The sequence below is a fragment of the Notothenia rossii genome (assembly GCF_949606895.1).
Source record: "Notothenia rossii genome assembly, chromosome: 2".
Taxonomy (NCBI): domain Eukaryota; kingdom Metazoa; phylum Chordata; class Actinopteri; order Perciformes; family Nototheniidae; genus Notothenia; species Notothenia rossii.
This window is the reverse complement of record NC_136904.1, coordinates 74,254,317-74,279,692: the sequence shown is the minus strand read 5'-3', so window position 1 is coordinate 74,279,692 and position 25,376 is coordinate 74,254,317. Positions and strand designations below refer to the sequence as shown.

Here is a 25,376-nt window from a genome sequence, read left to right as displayed (position 1 = left end):
GACGATAACCGTTTTTGGACTTCCGCTGTCGTAACTCTTCTATCTATACGGCGCTGATTTTATCATTTCTACAGGACCTAATTGATAAACACAGAGCTTTTTCTACGATCAAAGTATACCAGGCTGCTATTGCTGCATGCCATGTGGGCTTTGAGGGTAAGACGGCTAGCCAACATCCTTTGGTCTGCCGTTTTATGGAGGGAGCTCGCAGGCTCCTCCCTGTTTCCAGGTCACTGGGGCCCTTATAGGACTTGAAAGTGGTTTTAGATGGGCTCACTCGAACCCCATTTGAACCCCTGGAAGGAGCTGACATGAAGCACCTGTCACTGAAGACAGTGCTGTTACTGGCCCTGGCATCCGCCAAGTGAGTCAGTGATATTCATGCGCTCTCTGTACATCCTTCGTGCACTCAGTTTGCCCCGGGGAAAACGAGAGTGTTGCTGAAGCCCAACCCTGCCTTTATACCTAAGGTGGTTGGTTCATGTACCCCAATTGACATTGAGGCATTTCCTCCGCCGCTGTGTTCCTCCGGGGAACAGCGGCCAAATTTGCTGTGTCCAGTTCGTGCTTTACGCACTTATATGGACAGGTCAAAAGAGTTTCGTTGTAGTGACCAACACTTCATATCCTGGGCTAACCCTCAGAAGGGCAAGCCCGTTACCAAGCAACGGCTCTCCCAATGGATTGTGGAAGCGATTGCTTTGGCCTATGCAAGTCAGGGTTTGCAGGCACCTACAGGTCTGCGTGCTCATTCGACTTGTGGTCCGGCTACATCCTGGGCTTTGTTCAAGGGTGTTTCCATCCAAGACATTTGTGCAGCGGCGAGCTGGTCCTCGCCGCTCACTTTTGTCCGCTTTTACAGGCTAGACGTCTCTGCTCCTAGTGTGGCCCGAGCAGTGCTGGGCCCCGTGTTGAGTCAGAGCTCTACCTGTTAAGTTCTGGTTGGGTTTGGTGATTTTCGAGATAAGCTTGTCTGGCAATACGGGAGCTTCAATATCCCATAGTGAAACATCGAACGGAGTGTTATGAATGAGAACTATAGGTTACTTACGTAACCCCAGTTCTCGGAGTAACATGTAGTGAGATGTCTCACCAGACGGCCCTCCTTGCTAAGGTGAAGCGAGAAGAGGTGCTTATTTTGAATGACGCTGCGACGTGGCCCAAGCTACTTATAGGGTGGGTGGATTCCCTGACGCTGACGTCAAGATCACCAGTCAATCAGGATTGGCGTAATGAGATTGATGCTTCTGTTTGCTCCGCGATGAGGCGCATCCCATAGTGAGACTCACTACATGTTACTCTGAGAACTGGGGTTACGTAAGTAACCTATGGTTTTTTCCGCTTTAACAACTTTCTGATAGCTACGCCAGGAGCCCTTTAAAATATCATAAGACACATGCAGCCTGTCTTTTTTCCATTTGCGTTCAGCCCTTCTGCACTCCTGTCTGGAAGTACGAGTGGACTCATTTAACCATGGTTCAGACTTAACTTTAGGGCGAACAGCTTTTAGTGGAGCAATAGTATCAAGGATGTCTTGACAAGAGGAGTTAAAGAAAGAAAGTAACTCCTCTGTATCACCAGTAATAGGATATGCTCTGTCATCCACAACATTTTTGAAGGCAGCTGAAAACTGAACAGCGGTGGAGGGTTTAAGCATGCAACGAAAATGAGCAGACTGTGGACACTGTTTACCTACAACACAAGGGAGAGTGACGTCAAATAGAACAGGCATGTGATCGGAGAAGATTGGGTCGCATATCTCAACATTACATATTAATAGACCATAAGACAGGACAAGATCAAGAGTATGACCGTGTTCATGCGTGGGGCCAGGAACGGATTGAACAAGATTAAAGGCATCAATAAGATTTAAAAAGTCTCGACCCAACGGTTTGTTAGGACTAGGGGTCGACCGGTTATCGGCCTGGCCGATTATCGGGGCCGATATTCCGTATTTGACCGATTATCGGTATCGGCCTTTTTATTAATCAAATTGCCAATAAAAATTTGGCTCTGATGTGGCCGTTTCTCTGGCTGCAGTCACCACTCTCTCTACACGAGCAATGTCCCGCCCACAGCGCTATCTGATAGGCTATTACTGAAGTGTCAATCAACACTGAAGATTTTCCGGACGGGAGCCAGCCAGAGAGGCGGGACCTCCTCAGATTACAGGCAGGTGCGAAGAACGCAGACACAGACAGAGGCGCTGAGCGGCAGAGCCATACATGTGTTTTGAAGGTAAATCAGTTGAAAGCCGAAGTTCAATAAACATCCCAATCCTCTATGCTGAAGTTGCAAAAACACCACGATCTTATGATCCAATTCTATCAGTTTCCCAGTTACACAGGGAAGTCAGTCAGAGTTGGGGGTGCGTGCAGCGTCTCGCAGCGGAGTAACTGTGGTGCGGAGGGGGGGGGGGGGGCTGCGAGTGGAGCCTCGCAGTTTTTCAGGTTGATATGTGAAGCTCATTAGCTAGCCAACATGTATCTAGCAAATGTTTAGCAACATATTAGAAGTGAGGCTACTAGACTAACGTTAGGTCTACTGTAATAGCCTCACTTTGAATAGTTTGCAAAACATTAGCTAGCACTAGTGTTTTGCAGTTGCTAGCAGCTTATTGGGATTTTATGCTAGATAGACAGGCATTGTTTTGATATAATAAATTAAGCATTATTGTTAGTTAAGCATGTCAGCCTGCAGCCCCACTTTTAACTCTCTGTCTCTCTCTAACTCATTGGAGATGGCTGCACTAAAAAAAAGGGCACAGAGAGGAAACCAGTTGTAAGATGTTTAAAAGTTCATTGAACATAATATATGCTTAAATGCATTTCAAAGAAGTTGTGTCGGAGTTTGTGTTATTCTACATTTTGACACCAAGATTTTCAGATTTTACTGCAAATGTATATCGGTTCCAAATATCGGTTATCGGTCTCCTTGATTACTAATAATCGGTATCAGCCTTGAAAAAGCCATATCGGTCAATCCCTAGTTAGGACAGCAAACATGTATGTTTAAATCCCCCAAGATAAGAACCCGGTCATATGTATGCATAATGCCGGTCAGGAAATCGGAAAAATCGTTAATAAAGTCCTTGTTGTACTTGGGGGACGGTAAATCACTGCACACAGGACCCGATCAGTGCGGCCCATCTCAAATAAGTTCAGTTCAAAACTAGAGAACGAGACCGGCAACTGTTTACAATAAAAGTTTGACTCATAAACAATCGCGATTCCTCCTCCTCGACCAGTTGTCCTCGGGGAATTCAGGTAGCTACAGCCAGACGGTAATAGTTCAGAGAAGGCGCTGGACTCTCCCACGTTCTGCCAAGTTTCCGTCACGCAAAGAAAATCCAATCCACGGGAGGTGAAGAAGTCGTTAAGAATATAAGTTTTATTTGCTATCGACATAGCATTAACCAGTGCCATCTTGGTGGGAGCCAGAACAATAGCCGCACGGGGGGCCCGATCCAGCGGCCGCAGGTTCAGAGGATTCACTCCACGTCCGCCTAGACGGGAATGACAGCGGCGGGGGGACTGGGTTTCCTCAGCAGAGCCGACGACAGGTACCAGCCAAGGGTCGATAGGATCCAGTAAACGCAGAGAAAAAGCGAGTCGTTGAACCATTCCATTTTCAGTCCGGAGGGACGAGGATAGCGCCAACCAAGCTTTCAGCTTCACCAGCTGGCCTCGGCGGATGCACGTGGAGCCCGGTATAGGTGAGCAGGTATCCCGGACAGGAACGGGGGACAGAAAGTTTTTGGATCACAACGATCAAACTTCCACAGATTCTTGGCAGAGAGGCGAATATCCAGGAGTGTTAGACGATCATACGCCAGTAGGGAGTTTACAGTATCAGTGACAAATGACATAAACAGTATAAACATAAACCAGGTTTCGAGCGACAGACGGCAAGCCACATACACTGGCACAAAAATAATAAAAACTGTCATCACTACATACCTGGTTTTGACTATATTGTGATATCATTTGATTTCCCCCTAATATGAAACCAAACAAACTGCCATGACTTCTCTCTAAGCTCTCATGCTTGAATTCCCAGCTTTTTTACCCTTTCAGGATTAGTGTTAGGATCTGTTTATTTTATGTTTTATTTTGGAATTATCAAGGACGGTCGGCTTCCTGTTTTTCTTTGAAGGATGTTCACCCCCTGGGTGTTTCTCAATGTCGAGTAAAGCTGCTCCAGAGCCACTATTTCAGGCATACTACGCCATCGATTGGCGCCGAAGGACTGTTCCAATGTCCAGCATACTTGGAATTCTACCGAGCCCGGCGTACTTCATAGCGAGAACTTTCGAGGCTGCACATGTGTAGACTCTGTGGTCTTAAAACTCCCACAATGCTTTGCGCGCGGACCAATTTCCCCAAGTCTATGGCGGAAAATGTAAAGCGGGGCCTCTCATATGACGCACACCTGCACACTTCTTCGCCTGTTCCACTCTTTGTTTTCCGAATGCCAGGAAGTATTCTTGCCTCGCTTTTGAAGCAAGTGACTCAGAAGACATTGAGAAACACCCCCTGTCTGCATTTGTTTTCTGTCTGTGTTTTCCCTCCTGTGCGATTACCTGATTCTGTTCACCTGGTGTCTTTGTGTTTCCCTCCCCTCCTCAGCTGTGTCTTGTCATCTTGATTGGCCATGTGTGTATTTTAGTTCTTGTGGGTTCTTTTTGTGATCAAAGGGAGATTGAGTTCTGTCAGTTTTTTTGCATTAATCCGGTTGCCTGAAATATATTTTTTTTCCAGTTTTACTTAGACCCCGTTTACACGAGGACGAAACGGGTTGTATCCACATAGTTTCTCTTGCGTATAGCCCTTTCGTTTACACGAGGCCGTAACAAAACGATACAAACGGACCCCGCAAACGATAACGGGTCCCAAGGTGGATAGATCTGCAAACGGAACGCTCTGGGGGGTCAAACGGCTCAGTGTAATCGCCTCTATACGATAATTTTCTTATAACGAGGAAATAGCCCCGCCTCCCTCTCCCCACGTCTCCTGCTGCTGCTGCTGGGCTGTCAGAAGAGGGGGAGGAAAAGAGAGGCTCCGTTTATTATTATTATATTATTATACAGAGTCGTTATCAATTTGTTTTAAAGCTCAATAAATAACAAAGAAGACCTCTGACCGGCACTTTTCTAATTTTGTACGGAAGATTTAAACTTTAACGGACATGATGACCGGCAAAAACATTTTTTAACGGAAACTCTGCAGCACGGTTCTCTTGTCCCTTGGAAGAGGCGGAGAGATGGGTGTTTTTCATCTGCTGGTGGACTACCGGAGAGATATACAGCTGGAGAACACGCCATCCACTGCGGAGAATAAACAGAAGGGCAACCATGGCAACCATGCTCAGGGGTCTTCTTCGCTGCTTTTGGTGTACTTTGTGGCGGCAGCAGCGCCACTTACAGGCCTGGCATATGTACGTTTCCAGCGGTCTCATGTGAACGGACATGTTAAATTAATCGAATGCGTGTGAACGGAATACTTTTTTGAAAATGCATACAGTGCGTAAACGCAAACATTCCCGTGTAAATTGGGTCTTAGCCATGGTTCAGGCCCCGGTACCGGCCCCAGCAGCAATAGTTCCGGTCCCAGCAGCAATGGTTCCGGCCCCAGCAGACATGGTTAAGGCCCCCGGTGCCGGCCCCAGCTGTGATGGTTCCGGCCCCAGCAGCCATGGTTCCGGCTCCAGAAGCCATGGTTCCGGCTCCAGTTCCGGCCCACTCCCGCCCCTCATGTCCTGTCGACGTTCCGGCCCACTCCGGCTCCCCGTGTCCTGTTGGAGGTCCTGCCGACACCTGTTCCAATGGGGGTCCTGCCAACACGTGTCCTGTTTCCTTGGGGGCTCTGCTGGGGGTCCTTCCAACACCATGTTCTGTCCCGTTGGGGTTCCCGCCGACTACTGTTCTTCCGGGGTTCCTGCCAAACCCATGTCCTGTTCTTTTGGGGGTCCCGCCGACACCTGTCTTGCCGGGGATCCTGCCAACTACTTGTCCTGTCCTGTTGGGGGTCTCGCCGACACCTGTCTCGCCGGGGGTCCTGCCATCTCCTTGTCCTATTCCGTTGGGGGTCATGCCGACACCTGTTCCACCGGGGATCCTGCAAACCCCATGTCCTTTTCTGTTGGGGTTCCCGCCGACACCTGTCTCGCCGGGGGTCCTGCTAACTCCTTATCTTGTTCAGTTGGGAGTCCTGCCAACACCTGTTCCACCGGGGTCCTGCCAACTCCGTGTCCTGTCGGGGGTCCCGCAAACACCTGTCCCGCCGGGGGTCCCGCAGACACCATGTCCTGTTGGAGGTCCCGCTGACACCTGTTCTGCAGGGGGTCCCGCCGACACCATGTCCTGTCCTGTTGGGGGTCCCGCCGATACCTGTTCCGTTGGAGGTCCAGCCGGCTCCGAATCCTGTTCAGTCGGAGGTCCAGATCCTGACCCGTCGGGGGTCCAGCCTACACCATGTCCTGTTCTGTTGGGGGTCCTGCTGACAACTGTTCCTCCGACACCGTGTCCTGTTCCACCGGCGGCCCAGTCGACACCAGCCCTTGTTTTCCGTCTGGGGTCCCGTCGACACCAGCCCTTGCTCCATTGGGGGTCCCAGTGACACCTGCCCATGTTCCGTCTATCCCTGTCCCGTCGGGGGTCATGTCTACGCCTGTCCCGCCGGCTCCGGTCCCCATCCCGCCAACACCGGTTCCTGTCCCGCCGGGGGTCCCACCAGCTCGTGCTCCCGATCCCAGTACTCCTGCTCCGGCAATCCAGCTCACTCTGGAGGGGTCCTATCGTGGCGTATGCCATCCTCCGGAGATGTCAGGCCCGTCTTCCGGAGCAGTCTTGTCGCCGCCTCCCTGCCCGTTCTCCGGAGCTGTCCCGTAGCCGCATTCTTGCCTGTCCTTGTGCCCGGCACCCTGAGTTCCCCAGCCGCGGCCTTCACCCTTGTCTCCATCCCCCTGAGTTTCCCCGCCGCGGCATTCGCCCTCGAGCCTAGCCGCCTGAGTTACCCAGCCACTAGGGCTAAAACAAACGACTAATTTGATAATCGATTAATCTATCGATTAATGAAACGATTAATCGATTATTCGGATCGTTAAGGTTTTAACTGTACTACTACTTATATCAATACTGCTTATCGATCCGGTCCTTTTAACGATAGTATTAACGGTTCTTTTGACAAGAAATAAGGTAAACTAACTAAACAAATTGTGAACAAAACTAACATTGCTTTTTATTTTAATTAAATGCATAATATTTCACATCAAAAGAAACAACAATGTTTTAACAAATCATATTAAATAATGTGATGACAGAACTGTAAACCGAATAGCTGAAACTTTAACAAAATAACTCAGTTACCTCTAATCATTAACCTATGTTTTTATAACTGAGTTAACTCTGTGTGTTGCTGCTAGCATACATAACACCTGACGTGGAAACGTTACTCGTGGACAGGGCTACAGAGCTACTAGAAAGACAGTTGAACCCGGTGCATTCCTCCGTCTGAATGTGGTGCACTTTTGCTAAGTGTTTAGACAAATTGCTCGTTTTACCGCCTTTATATGATAAACTGTTATTGCACTTTTGGTAACGAGCATTGTCCACATCGAGACGGCTAAAGTTTAACCACACCTCGGAGCGCGTTCTCTCCGCCATCTCCTGCTTGTGTGTGTAAACTGCCCCGCCCCCTCGCAAGCAGGCGGGGGAGAGATCTCTCGTCTGAATTGGGAAGATCGAAAATACATTATAGACGCATTTTGTAGTCATATTGCATATTAGAAACTGAGTTGGCGACACTAAGACTGCGATATAATGTTTATGTAGCAATAATACATATGACATATGTTTTAAATGTCTCCTGTACCGATAAAAAAGAGCGATAACGTTGGAGCTTAACGGGGTGTAGAACACATGTGATGACGTCACCAACGAATCGACGACTGAATTAGTTGCCAACTAATTTGGTAATCGATTTTAATCGATTAAGTCGATTAGTTGTTACACCCCTACTAGCCACTGCCTTCGCCCCTGTCTCCGCCCCCCTGAGTTACCCCGTTGCGGCCTCCGCTCCTGTCTTCGACCCTCTGAGATTCCCTGCCTCGTCCTTCTCCCCCTGTCCCCGGCCCCTGAGTTTTGCCGCCGCGGCTCTCGCCTTAGAGCCCGGACCAATGATTTTCCCAGCAGCTGCCTTCGCCCTCGTGCCCGGCCCTCCAGAGTTACCCCGTCAAGGCTTTTGCCCCTGTCTTCGGCTCTCTGAGATTCCCCGCCACGGACTTCGCCGCCCTTTTGCCTTGCCCCCGGGCCGTCTGCCCGAGACCACCTCCTCGACCTCGGACGTGCCCCCAGGCCGTCCGCCTTAAAAATAATTATTGGTTGTATTTAAGCTGTATTATTATGACTTGCTTCGATTTGTTTGGAAATGGGAGTTTTTATGCCAATCATTCTGTGAAATTATATATTTCAGAGTTGGAGTACTCGAGTCGGACTCGAGTGCCGATTTTCGGTACTCGTGACTCAACTCGGACTCGTACACTGATTGACGCGACTCGGCGTACGCTGACTTGGACTCGGACTCGTGAATTTTTCCCCCCACGATGACTCGGACTCGACTTGTACATTGACACTCTGACTTGGACTCGGGGATTTTTCCCCCCACATTGACTCGGACTCGACTAGTACATTGACGCTCTGACTTGGACTCGAGCAAGTTTTCTCTAGAGTCTGATGTCCTCTATCCTGGCATGTGCACCTGTGAGGCGAGTTCACGGACTGGGCCCCGCTATTCCAGTCTAGAGATGTCTAGAGACACACCTCGCATCGTGCTGTATGCTTTCACACATTCTGCTTCCACATTGGAAAAGAGCAGCGCAAAATGCTCGTTATGTGGAAACAATATTGAAGAGAAGGCTCCGTAACACATGACTCTAAGGATCGAGTTCAGACATATAGGCTGTCTTGAACACTATCATCAGAGTAACGTGATCTAATCAATAAATAAAGATTCAGCCGGTAACACGAAAGCACATGGCTACTTAACATGCAGAATGAATCATTTTGCATGCTAAGTAGCCATGTACTTTCTGGGGCTAAATCTTTATTAGTAAACCGATTTAACCGGTAAAAGTTCCTTCAAAATAAGAGTCCCGATCTTATTACTATCAAAATAAAAGTGCGAAACGAGAGCTTTACCATAGGAAAATATTGGCATACAAATATAATCACTTCTCTAAATGGTAACTCATTTTAAATATAGTTAGACATATTAAAGGTAATTTACAATAATAATAATAATAATATTAATATTAGCAATAAGCTTTATATTTGTATAGCACCTATTAGAAGAATTGTAGCCAAACTCGCTTCACAGCAGTTCAATAGACAGATTAGCATAACATGACATGATAAAAGCAATGTAGAGGAGCAGCTATATTTCAACACATATATCCACGAAGGTTAATACGTGAAGACTTGTGACTCGGACTTGACTTGGACTCTTCTTAGGTGACTCGGACTTGGACTCGGACTTGACTCGGACACTCCTTAGGTGACTCGGACTTGAACACAGGCAATGATGACTCGGTCACTCCTTGGTTGGCTCGGACTTGGACTCGGACTTGGGCTTGGACTCGACTACGACCCTCCCTTGGTGACTCGGACTTGGACTCGGACTCGAAGAGTGGTGACTCGAGAGTGACTTGGACTCGTGAATTGGTGACTTGACTACAACACCGATACATTTATACTAAGCCTCTCCCAGGGAAAGTTACACAAGTGACAGTTCAAATAGAAAGTAAAACACCTTTTTGTTGAGTGTATCGTAGCAAACAATGCCAGACTATTTTTTGAATGTTGTCCAATCAATTTATTTACGTTGTCAAATGCTTTTTTTTAAATGTCCCACAATATAAGTAAGATGCCTTAAGTACATACAAAGGTGTATTTCATGTTTCTGCTGTCTGTTCAGAATAATTGTCATCTTTTAGTCTATTAAGCTTTTGTAAATGTCCCTGCTGTGAGCCCAATAAAGACGTTTTGATACCAAACCTTTAACATCTGTTTTGATTCCAACTGACACACAGGTGAACAGTATAATACATATATGTAAATTAACAACAGAGAGATATTTAGTGTATCAGATTGGTAATTATTTTGACTATACAGGACTGTCTCAGAAAATTAGAATATTGTGATAAAGTTCTTTATTTTCTGTAATGCAATTAAAAAAACAAAAATGTCATACATTCTGGATTCATTACAAATCAACTGAAATATTGCAAGCCTTTTATTATTTTAATATTGCTGATTATGGCATACAGCTTAAGAAAACTCAAATATCCTATCTCTAAATATTAGAATATTATGAAAAAGTATACTAGTAGGGTGTTCAACGAATCACTTGAATCGTCTAATTAACTCGAAACACCTGCAAGGGTTTCCTGAGCCTTGAAAAACACTCAGCTTGGTTCAGTAAACTAAATCACAAGTATGGGGAAGACTGCTGATCTGACTGCTGTCCAGAGGACCGTCATTGACACCCTCCATCAGGAGGGTAAGACACAAAAAGAAATTTCTCAAAGAGCAAGCTGTTCACAGAGTGCAGTTTCAAAGCACATCCACAAAAAGTCTGATGGAAGGGGGAAATGTGGCAGGAAACGCTGCACAACCAAGAGAGATGACCGCAGCCTTAACAGCATTGTGAAGAAGAGTCGCTTCCAGAATTTGGGGGAGCTTCAAAGACAGTGGACTGAAGCTGGAGTCCAGGTATCAAAAGTCACTGTTCACAGACGTGTCCGGGAAATGGGCTACAATAGCCGTATTCCCATGGTCAAGCCACTTCTGAACTCAAGACAACGGAAGAGGCGTCTGACTTGAGCTAAGGAAAAGAAGCACTGGACAGTTGCACAGTGGTCCAAAGTCCTCTTTTCAGATGAAAGCAAGTTTTGTATTTCATTTGGAAGTCAAGGCGCCAGAGTCTGGAGAAAGGCTGGAGAGGAGCAAAATCCAAGTTGCTTGAAATCCAGTGTGAAGTTCCCACAGTCAGCGATGGTTTGGGGAGCCATGTCAGCTGCTGGTGTTGGTCCACTGTGTTTCATCAAGTCCAGAGTAAATGCAGCTGTGTACCAAGAGATTTTAGAGCACTACATGCTTCCGTCTGCTGAAAAGCTCTATGGAGATGAGGAATTCATTTTCCAGCATGATCTGGCACCTGCCCACAGTGCCAAAACCACCAGTAACTGGTGTACTGACCATGGCATTACTGTCCTCGATTGGCCTGCAAATTCCCCTGACCTGAACCCCATAGAGAATATGTGGGGTATTGTGAAGAAGAAGCTGAAAGACACCAGACCCAACAATGCTAATGAGCTAAAGGCCGCTATTGAAGCATCCTGGGCATCCATAACACCTCAGCAATGCCACAGGCTGATTGCCTCCATGCCACGCCGCATTGATGCAGTAATCCGTGCAAAAGGATTCCCAACCAAGTACTGAGTGCATTAATGGACATTTTCAAATGTTTGATTGTGTTTTGCTGTTATAAATCTTTTTTTTTTACTTGGTCTGAGGAACTATTCTAATTTTTTGAGATAGGATTTTTGAGTTTTCTTAAGCTGTATGCCATAATCAGCAATATTAAAATAATAAAAAGCTTGCAATATTTCAGTTGATTTGTAATGAATCCAGAATGTATGACATTTTTGTTTTTTTAATTGCATTACAGAAAATAAAGAACTTTATCACAATATTCTAATTTTCTGAGACAGTCCTGTATAGTAGCACATACATGACATGACGAAATGTTTGAAACCTGACAGCTGATTGCTTGTTTACTTTATTTCCCTGATTTAAACATACATTAGATATGTAACTGATTAATAGACACAGGAGAATGTACATACATAAGCTTTAAAAAATGTATGGAACAGGCCTATATGTTATATTCATGTATTCCATGAATGAGGTTGTCTAGACTTGATCATCAGATTACCTAATAATCAAGCCTTTCGGAGGCCACATTAACATTGTTTTTAGGTTTGAGGTTACATTTCCAGGTGTGTTTTTCTAGTCCCCAGAGATGTTGCAACAGAAAGTTAGAGGGAGAACAGGTTTTGATGGGAGTGTAGCTACATCACAGAGTAACCTCTTACTCAGTCACCATCCCTGCCATGACAGAGGGAAAGCAGAATTTGAAGAGAAAGGTTTGAAAATAACTATCTTATGATGGATAATGTTTCTGTTGTGAAAATGTTCATTCTATCAGGGTTAAACGAGACAAATAATTACAGACTAACTCTTTTCACATTCACTTTACTGTATTACTGTGTGATTTTGTTTCTCAATATCTCTCTCATCATGATCATCATCTTAGATGAAAACATGCATGAACCCATGTACATCTTATTGTGCAGTTTTTGCATTAATGGACTTTATGGGACCACAGGTTTCTTCCCTAAATTCCTCTTAGATCTGCTGACTTCTTCTCAACAAATCTCATATGAAGGATGCCTTTTGCAGGCTTTTGTCATGTACTCGTTTGCTTGCTGTGATTTATCCATTTTAGCAGTCATGGCTTACGACAGATATCTGGCTATATGTCGACCACTACACTACCACTCTGTCATGTCAAAGAGGAGGCTCTCTCAGCTCATATGTTTGTCCTGGCTAACACCTTTCTGTATTTTCTCTGTTAATGTTCTGCTGACCTCCAGACTAAAGCTGTGTCGTTTCAAAATACAGAGAATCTTTTGTGTCAATTGGATGATTGTCAAACTTGCTTGTTCTGATGCTGACACCCTTTCAAACAACATCGCTGCATATATTACAATAGTCATTTATGTGTTTCATGGGATTTTCACAATTTGGACTTATATGCATCTTGTTAAAACTTGTGTTAGGTCCAAAGAAGACAGGGTAAAGTTTATGCAGACATGTGTTCCTCATCTGACCTCTTTAGTCATTTTCATTCTTACAATGTTTTTTGATTTGATGTATATGCGATTTGGCTCCAGAGATATACCTCAGAGCCTTCAAAACTTCATTGCTATTGAATTTCTGCTGATTTCTCCTGTGATTAATCCTCTAATATATGGATTTAAACTGACCAAGATACGAAACGGAATTTTAGGTTTAGTGTATATTAAAAGAAAATAATTGCTTCAGTTGAGTAGATCCTCAAATTTAACAGATTGTAAAAAGTCATAAGAATGGGAAAATAAAATAAATACAAGCCTGATAATATGTTGATGTCTACTGTCAATGCCATTTACACTGTATATATTCATCTGTTTATAGCCTATTGATAATTATTCTATTTATAATAATTACATGTCATTCTCATTATGTAGACTCCTGGACTGCTATTTTGCACTTCTGGTCAGATGCCTAAACTTACATTTTGTCACTAGTACGTGTACTACGTAATGACAATAAAGTTGAATCTGAATCTGAATAATATGTTGATAATTTGCTACATATGCATGTGTGGCTACAGTATATGGACATTTTATGTTTTGCATGTAATGCATTTAGAGCTCGTATAGATATCTCAAGGACAAAACTTCTGTTAAATAGCACATTCTTACAACTCTCGTTTTAATGTCTATGCTCCTTATCATGATGTTTCAACATCCTATACAAAATATAACACATAATTACCAGCACACTTTTTCCATACATTCATTTACCTTTTCCAGAAAATACGTTTTATATCATGTTTATATGTGAGCGTTACTCTCTGAACTGAAGCCATGTTGTTTGGGCGTTTAACCAGAAAGTACTGAATATTTATTTTATTACTGCATAGACCTGTATTTTACACAAAACAAGTCTAAGTAAAAAAATATTCTTGGATGGAAATGCTATTTTCTGCAAAACTTGCTTTCACATTTAACAATGTTATCCATAACCAGTCTCTGAATAAATATACTTATATATATATATATATATATATATACATACTCATATTCTGTATGTGTATGCATGTATATATATGAATTACTTAAAGTTATGCACAATACATCCCTATTTACATTACGGTTTATAAGTTTTGCATTTACTATCCACCACATGGTATTGTTTTATTTTGTATGTAATAATTTGTCCCTATATTTCAACGAATGTTACATTTTGTGCTTCATTTTTAAAAATAATTATTTCAACGACGTACAAATTAATTGCAGGCACACTGTACAGTATGTCTTCTAACCTTTGTCCTATAGCCCATTACCTGCAGGTAATATTGTCAGAATATATATTACTTCAACATATTGGAAAAAACAACAACTTTATTGTTATTACTTGATCACTGTGATTTGTTTGGAAATTACATTTTGTCAGCCAATTATTATTTTCAGTTTTACATTTCTATTGAAGCTCAAACAGACACCATATCATTTTTAGTTCTAGAGGAGACATTCATTGTTACTTTCAGGCTTTTGTAAAAGGATTAGGGCTGTCAGTTGATACAAAAATGTTATCGCATTAATCACAACAATTCCTCTCTTATAATCTAACATGCAAATGGATATCTGATGTGTGTGTTTTCTGTTATATTTTACTAAACGTTTGTAAACCCACAAGATAAAGCTGAAGGTATTTGCTTACATCTTTACCATAATGGAACGGTACAATAAACGTATTTGAATTAACCAAGACATTTCTTTTGTCAAAAATAATTAATAAAGAACCTTGTTTATGTAAGGAACAGTTCAAATGCTAATACATCTTGACTTGTATGTTTTTTGTTTAATTTAAAATAGAACATACATTTCATCTCAGTTAAACAAGCTCCAGTAAATATCTGCCATGAATCTGAAGACAGTGTGTTACATGTGCGTTGGGAAGTGTCATAACAACCAGATAAAGAGAGGAGACAAAGGATAACAAAGTTACGGCCATGAAGTGAGGAGCTTCAGAGACCATTGGTCAGCCCTCACTACCCTAAGTACCACCAGAGCAACTTCATCTGGGTGTGTGTTCAGGGGCGGATCTACGGGGGGGGCAAGGGGGGGGGGCAGCTTCCCCTTGAAGCATTTTCCCTTCGACTAGTTTTGTTTTTTTACTAAAGACGAGAGCTTGAAACAACATATTACTAAAACGCTGCTGTTTGAATCGATAGCGTTTAACAGACGGTCGCTGTGTGGGATGTTACGTAACAAAATACTACACAGAAAGTGGTAGCCGTGAGATCGATCACTTTTATTTGCTAAACTATGCAGTACTATTAAATCCACGTAAATTACACATCGGAGCAATGAGGCCAGCTAAATTAAACCAGGATACATCCTTTACCGTCAAACTGGGTCTAAACACAGCTACCTGTTTGATAAATACTTTCTGATTTTATATTTATTATATGCTATGCTACTTATTAGCTATGGCCTTAAGGTAGGGACACACCAAGCTGACACCAAAGAACTCACACAGACGGACCCGACTGTTGTGTCGCCTCGCGTCTCCTGAGTGGCCATGTGTCGCACCAACCCGGAATCACGGCATTTGTTATAGTCACAACATTTAATCTATTGATTCGTGTTCACCAACACGATTTTCCCTTTTTTCGTGTCACACAGAACGATTTTAAAAGCAATGTATTTCTATTGGTAGTATGTTTCGTGCCTGCAACACGTCTTTTTGTCCGGTCGGGTCTTGGAAGACCGGAAGCTGTAGGGTTCATAAAACATGTTCTTACTCAATATCATGCCACGATTATTGTTTTTATTTTAAATCGTATAATGTCTGACTTTTGTTGCCGTCTATGAGGAAAATAAATGGGGCTCAGAGCCTCAGAATACTGAAATTAGTATTTTTTGAATCTTTTTTGAATTTGTTATTCTTTTCTAAATAACACACTGTTATTTACTCAACAATAACACATAATTATCCTTGTTTTTATTTATTTGTTTAATTCCATAATCTCGGGCTTTTTTGGCATCCGTCAGGAACTGAATTTCAAAATAAAATAACCAGAAATAGACGTAGGCCTATATGGGACATTTCAAGCATCATTGCGATACACAACCACTGAACTGATTACCCAAGATCCTCAGCTATGGTTTAAGCTCGGTGATTGGATGTTTTAGCCGCAATGCACGTTGGGATATGGTGTTAATGCAATATGAAATCCGAACATTTTTTGGGAGTTTAGGATGGCCGAAGACACTACACTACCCATAATCCCCAGCTATCGATGGGACTACAGACCCCGTGATTAATCTTCAAGCTATGGGATTGGATGTTGGAGTCGCAGTGTGCCAAGGTTACGCTGAGCGTCAAACAGCTCTTTGAAATGGAACGAAACCACCGCAGACTATCCAAAACTGGGATCGAACGGGATCGAACGGGACCAGCCCCCCCCCTCCCGAACTACACATGCTGGCTATTGTGTTTTGCAAAATATTTTATGGGACGTCTCTACCAAAGTTCCCGTTAGAATATTTTTTCGCTCGTCAACATGTCCGTTAAAGTTTAAATCTTACGGACTAAATGAGAAAAGTGCCGGTCAAAGGTCTTCTTTGTTATTTATTGTGCTTTAAAACAAATTGATATGATTCGATATTAAACAAACTAATTATAGTAGATTAACTACATTATTCAAAAGTGAACAGTAACTTACAATAACATGGGAATAATAAACGGAGCGCTCTCTCCCTCTCCTGACAGCCCGTCAGTATCATGCAGCTCGCGGATCAGTAATGAGTGACCCGACAGTAAAACTAAACATATCTATAACTAGATTAGGTAGTTTGAGAGGTAATTAAAATAGCTACGTGTGATATTCTAACCTGAAGTGTTTTTTTTGTTCCGCTCACCGCTGCAGGTGATCATGCGGAGCTGCGTGTCGACTCGTCAGCAGCAGCTGATCTCTCTCTCCCGTCAGATTAGACTTCACTCGCGTTTATGTCCATATCGATCAGATCTAGCTAGTTCTAGCTAATGATATGACTGCCTGCTTATTAAAAGAAACCTAAACAATAAGTGTCGCTATGCAACAGGGTGAGGCCACAAAGTATAGCTCAGCATTATGCATTTGTTTACATGCCCACCGGAACCCCGAGGCATTACCAACAGATCAACGCACAATCAACCCATACAGGACATCTCTTTCTCCATATTAAGTGTTAGACATTAGAATTGACAACATTAGAATTGACTATTCTTGTCTGTCACATACTCTTTTGTTTGTCACATAAGTGGCGCAAGTTGCGCAACTGATGTGGTATTGCGCTAAACGGAAATTATTTTGAACGGACACTTTGACCAGAGAGATTTAGATTTGCCGGTCTTCAGCATATTTTACCGGTCGTAGTCCGGTAATTACCGGCTAACGGGAACTCTGGTCTCTACTTAAAACATATAATTGATAAATGGGTGAAAATCGCTTGTGTGTATAAAGGGCATTATTAATATATACCCACATGACAGCTAATTTTTACTTTGTAATTCTACTCAACTACAATTCAGAGGTTAACCTGGTATTTTTACTCCACTAGATTCATTTTAGTTACTTTGCAGATTCTGATTAATGATGTGAAATATAAACAACCCTGAAAGCAGACTTTAGTTACACCTGAGTAAAATTCAGGGAAGGTGATTGTCAAGTGCCAACAATCAGGCGAGATATTTGATAGTGCATTGATCCGGACCATTGACCTTGTATAAAATTCACAAGTGGACCTTTAACAAAAAAGTTTGAGTATCCCTGGTCTATGTCATGGCGAATACAGTTGCTGCTTTATTTATGTTTGTATGAAGTTGTTGTGAGTGTGGACGGAGCAGCCATAGGTTAGTTTAGCCTGATCGATCCAGTATCCTTTCAGAAAAAAAGCATTTTAAAAGGTTTTTCGCCTGCCATCTTGTCTGCAGACCTGTCAGATTATTAATTCATGGTGTTTACTAACCAGTATCAGTATGTAGTTACTTTGGCATCGTTTTGAAACGTGTATTACAATTAAATCATGGTAAAGTATGTTCATTTTATTGTAGTTGGTATCTACCATAGGATTTACATGGAGATAAGCCCTGCCCCCACTCCAGCGCGTCTTGTTTGAATGACAGGAATAAACACGGCTGACAGCCGCGATGAAACTCGAGCGATAAGAGCGATGCTAATATTCGGGGTTTATCTCCATGTAAATACTATGGTAGACCACAGAATATTCGCATCACTCCAATCTGAATGGATATTGGATCGATCAGGCTAAACTAACCTGTAGCTGCTCCGTCCACACTCACAACAACGTCATACAGACATAAATAAAGCTGCGACTGTATTCACCATGACATAGACAGTCTGTGGTTCGTACATGTTTAACTTTTGTCCATTTTCTGAACAGATATGAGGAGCTGTGAGCTCTGTGTGCTAACGGCTGATGTTTAGGGACATGTTGATGGGTGCTGACCAATCACGAAGCGTAATTTCTTGACTGGCAGCAAAAACAACCAATCACAGCAGTGCTTCTCTGGCTGGCTCTGTCCAATCATAAACAAGAAGAGTTCGCCCTAAGGAATACCCTTTCCGTATAAATTGAAATGCTGTGGCGTTTAGTGAAATGCTGTGGCGTTTAGTGAAATGCTGTGGCGTTTAGTGAAATGCTGTGGCGTTTTCTGAAATGCTGTGGCGTTTCACAGCATTTCAGAAAACGTTCAAATAATGTGGGCTGTGGCGTTTTCTGAAATGCTGTGGTGCTTAGTGAAATGCTGTGGCATTTAGTGAAATGCTGCGGCGTTTAGTGAAATGCTGTGGCGTTTTGTGAAATGCTGCGGCGTTTAGTGAAATGCTGCGGTGTTTAGTGAAATGCTGTGGCGTTTAGTGAAATGCTGTGGCGTTTAGTGAAATGCTGTGGCGTTTAGTGAAATGCTGTGGTGTTTAGTGAAATGCTGTGGCGTTTAGTAAAATGCTGTGGCGTTTTCTGAAATGCTGCGGCGTTTAGTGAAATGCTGTGGTGTTTAGTGAAATGCTGTGGTGTTTAGTGAAATGCTGTGGTGTTTAGTGAAATGCAGTGGTGTTTTTGTGAAATAATGTGGTGTTTTCTGAAATGTTGTTTTGAATTGCACTTTATGGCAACCGTATTTAACAGTACTTTGCACCTGTTTATATTTGTGTAATACATGTATGTAGGTATTCTTGGTGTATAGGTATTTATTGGGTATTTATATATTTGTGGTTAATGGTTTAATGTTAACATTTAATTACTTTTGAATTAACCAGTGAATGGTACTGCCAGCCAATTACGTTGTTTGACTGCAGGTTGTCAGATTCATGTCATATTAAGCTAGCTACCTAGCTTTACTGTAGCATATGTTCAATTAGTTGTTAGCTAACACTGGTGATGTCCGTGCCTTGAATAAATCAATAAGTGCTGAAACTGCTTTAAGATCAGCATTTGTAAATATGCAAAACTATTATATTTAGTTAACAAGATCGAGAGTGCAGAGGTTTAGAGTCATGTTGTAGAATTAAGTTAATTCACATCCTGATAATAGTTCGCTATTTGGCGAGTGATAGGTGTCTGAGTTCAACTACTGGTGTACAGTTTACTCTTTAATACTTCTGCGATATGCAGATTGTAAAGCATGTTCAACTGTATCATTAGACAGACATTTAACCTTACTGATCATCAAATGTATTCAGAGAAGCAATGCCACTAGCTAACAAATAATTACAGACACAGCTACCTTTAGTTTGCTTAGTGCAATCTGCCAACCTACTGACTCTTTAGCTGAGCATCGTAGCCCACAACATTTCTCCGGGTAAGGATGATTTATCATTTGAGATGTCTAACAATACAAATAAATAAGGCTGATGCTGAATCTGCTTTCCTAGAACACTAGGTACACAAGGAGAAATGTCCCCGAGGCTGCTTCACACTGTCCAACACTTAACAACCACTACTGGTCTAACCTTCTCCCCTCTCCCTCTTGCCAATAAGCATTATATTCTTCAAAATGATGTAGATTCAGCCCAGCTCATTCAGCCATCTATTATGGACAATGATCAGCAGCTCACCTTGATTCAGAGCTTCTAGGGCTAAAGACGTAACTCCCACTGAATTCGCCCTTGCATTTACACAATATCTGTTGAGCAATTTCCCATACGAGACAGGTTTCTACAGCTACCATGTTTATTTGACATTAACATTGTTTCTAGCGTTGAGGTTAAATTCCCATATGGTTTTACCTTGTCCCATTAGCCGTTGCAATAGAAACTTAGAGGCAGAACAGGTTGGGAGTGTAGCTACATCACAGAGTAACCTCTTACTCAGTCACCATCCCTGCCATGACAGAGGGAAAGCAGAATTTGAAGAGACAGGTTTGAAAATAACTATCTTATGATGGATAATGTTTCTGTTGTGAAAATGTTCATTCTATCAGGGTTAAACGAGACAAATAATTACAGACTAACTCTTTTCACATTCACTTTACTGTATTACTGTGTGATTTTGTTTCTCAATATCTCTCTCGTCATGATCATCATCTTAGATGAAAACATGCATGAACCCATGTACATCTTATTGTGCAGTTTTTGCATTAATGGACTTTATGGGACCACAGGTTTCTTCCCTAAATTCCTCTTAGATCTGCTGACTTCTTCTCAACAAATCTCATATGAAGGATGCCTTTTGCAGGCTTTTGTCATGTATTCGTTTGCTTGCTGTGATTTATCCATTTTAGCAGTCATGGCTTACGACAGATACCTGGCTATATGTCGACCACTACACTACCACTCTGTCATGTCAAAGAGGAGGCTCTCTCAGCTCATATGTTTCTCCTGGCTAACACCTTTCTGCGTTTTCTCTGTTAATGTCCTGCTAACCTCCAGACTAAAGCTGTGTCGTTTCAAAATACAGAGAATCTTTTGTGTCAATTGGATAATTGTCAAACTTGCTTGTTCTGATGCTGACACCCTTTCAAACAACATCGCTGCATATATTACAATAGTCATTTATGTGTTTCATGGGATTTTCACAATTTGGACTTATATGCATCTTGTTAAAACTTGTGTTAGGTCCAAAGAAGACAGGGTAAAGTTTATGCAGACATGTGTTCCTCACTTGACCTCTTTAATCACATTCCTTGTTGCAATAGTGTTTGATTTGATGTATATGCGATTTGGCTCCAGAGATATACATCAGAGCCTTCAAAACTTAATTGCTATTGTATTTCTGCTGATTTCTCCTGTGATTAATCCTCTAATATATGGATTTAAACTGACCAAGATACGAAACAGAATTTTAGGTTTAGTGTATATTAAAAGAAAATAATTGCTTCAGTTGAGCAGATCCTCAAATTTAACAGATTGTAAAATTAAAAGATTCAATGTTTAGGATATGTCATAAGAATGGGAAAAGGTTTTCATTAAAATGTCAGCAGAATGTAATTTAATACGAACAAATAAATACAAGTCTGATAATATGTTGATAATTTGCTACATATGGATACGTGTGGCTACAGTAAATAGACATTTTATGTTTTGCATGTAATGCATTTAGAGCTTGTATAGATATCTAAAGGACAACACTTCTGTAAAATAGCACATTCTTACAACTCTCGTCTTAATGTCTATGCTCCTTATCATGATGTTTCAACATCTTATACAAAATATAACAATTGCCTGCACACTTTTTCCATACATTCATTTACCTTTCCAGAAAATACGTTGTATATCATGTTTATATGTGAGCGTTACTCTCTGAACTGAAGCCATGTTGTTTGAGCGTTTAACCAGAAAGTACTGAATATTTATTTTATTAATGCATAGACCTGTATTTTTTTTAAGTAAAAAAATAGTCTTGGATGAAAATGTTATTTTCTGCAAAACATGCTTTCACGTTTAACAATGTTATCCATAACCAGCTCAGGTCTCTGAATAAATATACTTACATATATATACTCATATTCCGAATGTATGTATGTATGTATGTATGTATGTATGTATGTATGTATGCATGTATATATATATATATATATATATATATATATGAATTACTTAAAGTTATGCACAATACATCCCTATTTACATTACGGTTTATCCATTTTGCATTTACTATCCATCACATGGTATTATTTTATTTTGTATGTAATAATTTGTCCCTTTATTTCAACTAATATTACATTTTGTGCTTCATTTTTTCAAATACTTATTTCAACGACGTACAAATTCATTACACGCACACTATGTCTTCTAACCTTCGTCCTATAGCCCATTACCTGCAGGTAATATTGTCAGGATATATATTACTTCAACATATTGGAAAAAACAACAACTTTATTTTTATTACTTGATCACTGTGATTTGCTTGGAAATTACATTTTGTCAGACAATTATTATTTTCAGTTTTACATTTCTATTGAAGCTCAAACAGACACCATATCATTTTTGGTTCTAGAGGAAACATTCATTGTTACTTTCAGGCTTTTGTAAAAGGATTAGGGCTGTCAGTTGATAAAAAAATGTTATCGCATTAATCACAACAATTCCTCTCTTATCATCTAACATGCAAATGGGTATCAGATGTGTGTGTTTTCTGTTCTATTTTACTAAACGTTTGTAAAGCCACAAGATAAAGCTGAAGGTATTTTGCTTACATCTTTACCATAGTGGAACGGTACAATAAACTTATTTGAATGAACCAATAAATAGTTTTTGTCACAAATGATTAATAAAGAAACCTTGTTTATTTAAGGAACAGTTCAAATGCTAATACATCTTCACTTGTATGTTTTTTGTTTAATTTTAAATAGAACATATAGTTCATCTCAGTTAAACAAGCTCCAGTAAATATCTGAACACAGTGTGGCCCAATTCCAATCCACCCCCTACACACTACCCCATCAGGTTAAAACTAAAAGAGCATTACAAAAAAGCAACACAATTAAAGATGTTTGGAGTTTTATTTAGTTATTAATTACATTTTTTGTCCAAGAGATGCTAATTTGAAACAGTTGTTACTTATAGTTACGGCATTTCCTGTTTCTGCCGGAGAGATGGGAGTTTGTCCCAAAGCTTGCCGCTGTATTTACACCCTCAACCTGAAAGGAGGGAGCCTCGTTTAGCTGCGAGTCTCACTCTGCCATGGAGTTCACTCTGTCACGGAGTGGGAGTGGGTAGGGTGTGATTTGGAATTGGGCCTGAGTTACATGTGCGTTAGGAAGTGTCATAACAACCAGATAAAGAGGAGACAAAGGATAACAATGTTACGGCGATGAAGTGAGGAGCTTCAGAGACCACTGGTCAGCCCTCACTACCCTAAGTACCACTAGAGCTCCTTCATCTGGGTGTGTGTTTAACACTTGATGGATGGGAATTAGAACGAATGATCACCCTCACCCTTGAAAAGTAACCAAGCCATGATGCTTGTAACGACGGGGCGCCATTACTATAGCGCATAATAATCATGACATATTAGGTATAATGGTGTGAGCACCTCCGCTCACAGTCAGGTTTAAAGGAACAGAAGAATAAGTGATCAGCAGGATAGTTCAGGGTTTTTTATTGTCCCCAAATAATAGTAAGCCATAGAAGAACACAGACGTGGTGCGGTGTCGTCCTGCTTGTGTTTGTTCTGCGGCCAGAAAAGTCCTCCCAGGACCCAGCCTACTGCAAGAGACCAGAACTAGGGGCGGACTGGGACTAAAAATCATCCCGGGACTCTTGACTGCGCTAGTAAATTGCCAACAGGGTAGGGGGGGGTGGGTGCTGGTGACTTATCCGACCGGCCCACATAGTCCGACCGGCCCACTTCAGTACCGGCCCATCGTCCCGCACGTCCCGATGGCCAGTCCGCCACTGGACCAGAATCAGGTTACAAGCATGCTTTTTACTGAGAGCCTAATTGCCTGATTCTGATCAGCTGTCTGATCTCTTGCCGAGCCACTCCCATCATTCCAGCAGCCGGCGCTCTAACTCCCCCCCCCCCCTCCGAGCGAGAGGGGAAATCTGCCACGACCATCCGGTTCCCCGGCCTGTGGATCACCTTGAAGTTGAAAGGCTGTAACGCCAGATACCACAGAGTGATCCGGGCGTTGGCATCCTTCATGCGGTGGAGCCACTGGAGCGGGGCATGGTCCGACCAGAGGGTGAAAGGGCGCCCCAGGAGGTAGTAACGCAGGGCGCCCACCGTATGGCGAGGCACTCCTTTTCCACTGTACTGTGTAGTTCACCACCCTCTGAGCGAGCTTACGGCTAATGTACAGTACAGGGCGGTCGGCCCCATCTACCTGCTGGGACAAAACGGCCCCCACCCCAGTGTTCGAGGCGTCGGTCTGCAACACAAAAGGGAGCGAGAAGTCTGTAGTAGCCGGCCAGCCCCATTAACCTCCTGACCTTTTTTTTTGTCTTAGGCACCGGACAGGCGGGACAGGCGGAAATGGCGGCTGTTTTCTCTATCTGTGGCCGCACCTGCCAAAGTGGTACCTCAGATACCGTACCTCCCTCTGTCCAACTGCACACTTCTTCGGGTTGGCCGTGAGTCCCGCCTGCCTAAGAAACTCGAGCACTGCCCCCACCTGCTGCATATGCTGCTCCCATGTTTCACTGTGGATGATAACATCATCCAAGTAAACAGCAGCATATGCAGAGTGGGGACGCAGGACTTGGGGTGTTTCTCAATTTCGAGGAAGGCTGCTCCAGAGCCACTATTTCAAGCATATACGTTATCGAGTGCTGCCGAAGGACTGTTCCAATGTCCAGCATATTTGGAATTCTACCTAGCCTGGCGTACTTCGTAGCGAGAAATTTCGAGGCTGCACATGTGTAGACTCCGCTGTCTTAAAATCCCCACAATGCTTTGCGCACGGACCAATTTCCCAAAATCTGTGGCGGAAAATGTAAGGTGGGGCCTCTCATATGACGCATACCTGCACACTTGCTCGCCTGTTCCACTCTTCATTTTCCGAATGCCAGGAAGGATTTTTGCCTAGCTTCTGAAGGTCCTCCACATTGAGAAACACCCACAGTCCATGAGCCGCTGGAAGGTGGCTGGAGCCCCGAACAACCCGAAAGGAAGTGTGACAAACTGGTACAAACCATACGGAGTGGAGAAGGCCGTTTTTTCCTTAGACTCTTGTGAAAGGGGAATCTGGGGATTTGGTTAAATCCAGTGTTGTGTAAAAGCGAGCAGTGCCTAGCCGATCCAGGAGTTCGTCGACCCGGGGCATTGCGTAAGCATCGAATTTGGACACCTCATTCACCCTGCGGTAGTCCACACAGAACCAGATTGACCTGTCGGACTTACGTAACGGAACGACGGGGCAACACCATTCACTGGAGGACTCTTCTATTGCTCCCATCTCTAGCATGACCTGAAGCTCCGCCTGAACAATGTTCCTCATGTGTTCAGGCAGCCGTAATGACCTTCGGTCCCAACTCATC

The 25,376-nt window shown here is 42.7% G+C and overlaps 3 protein-coding genes across 3 annotated transcripts in view; all 3 read left to right on the top strand.

The window, feature by feature from the left end:
- LOC307027925 (olfactory receptor 4B13-like) overlaps nt 1–25,376 on the top strand; it is a gene marked incomplete at its 5' end in the record, with an annotated part of 66,331 nt that overhangs the window by 26,683 nt on the left and 14,272 nt on the right. The window lies entirely within an intron of this gene.
- Nucleotides 11,890–13,156, top strand: LOC307030115 (olfactory receptor 6C1-like; the record flags this gene model as incomplete). Its single annotated transcript, XM_079666343.1, has 1 exon — nt 11,890–13,156. The coding sequence occupies exon 1, from the start codon at nt 12,224–12,226 to the stop codon at nt 13,154–13,156; it is 933 nt and encodes a 310-aa protein (XP_079522469.1). The 5' UTR covers nt 11,890–12,223.
- LOC307030116 (olfactory receptor 6B2-like) lies at nt 20,335–21,400 on the top strand (the record flags this gene model as incomplete). Its single annotated transcript, XM_079666344.1, has 1 exon — nt 20,335–21,400. The coding sequence occupies one exon, from the start codon at nt 20,335–20,337 to the stop codon at nt 21,265–21,267; it is 933 nt and encodes a 310-aa protein (XP_079522470.1). The 3' UTR covers nt 21,268–21,400.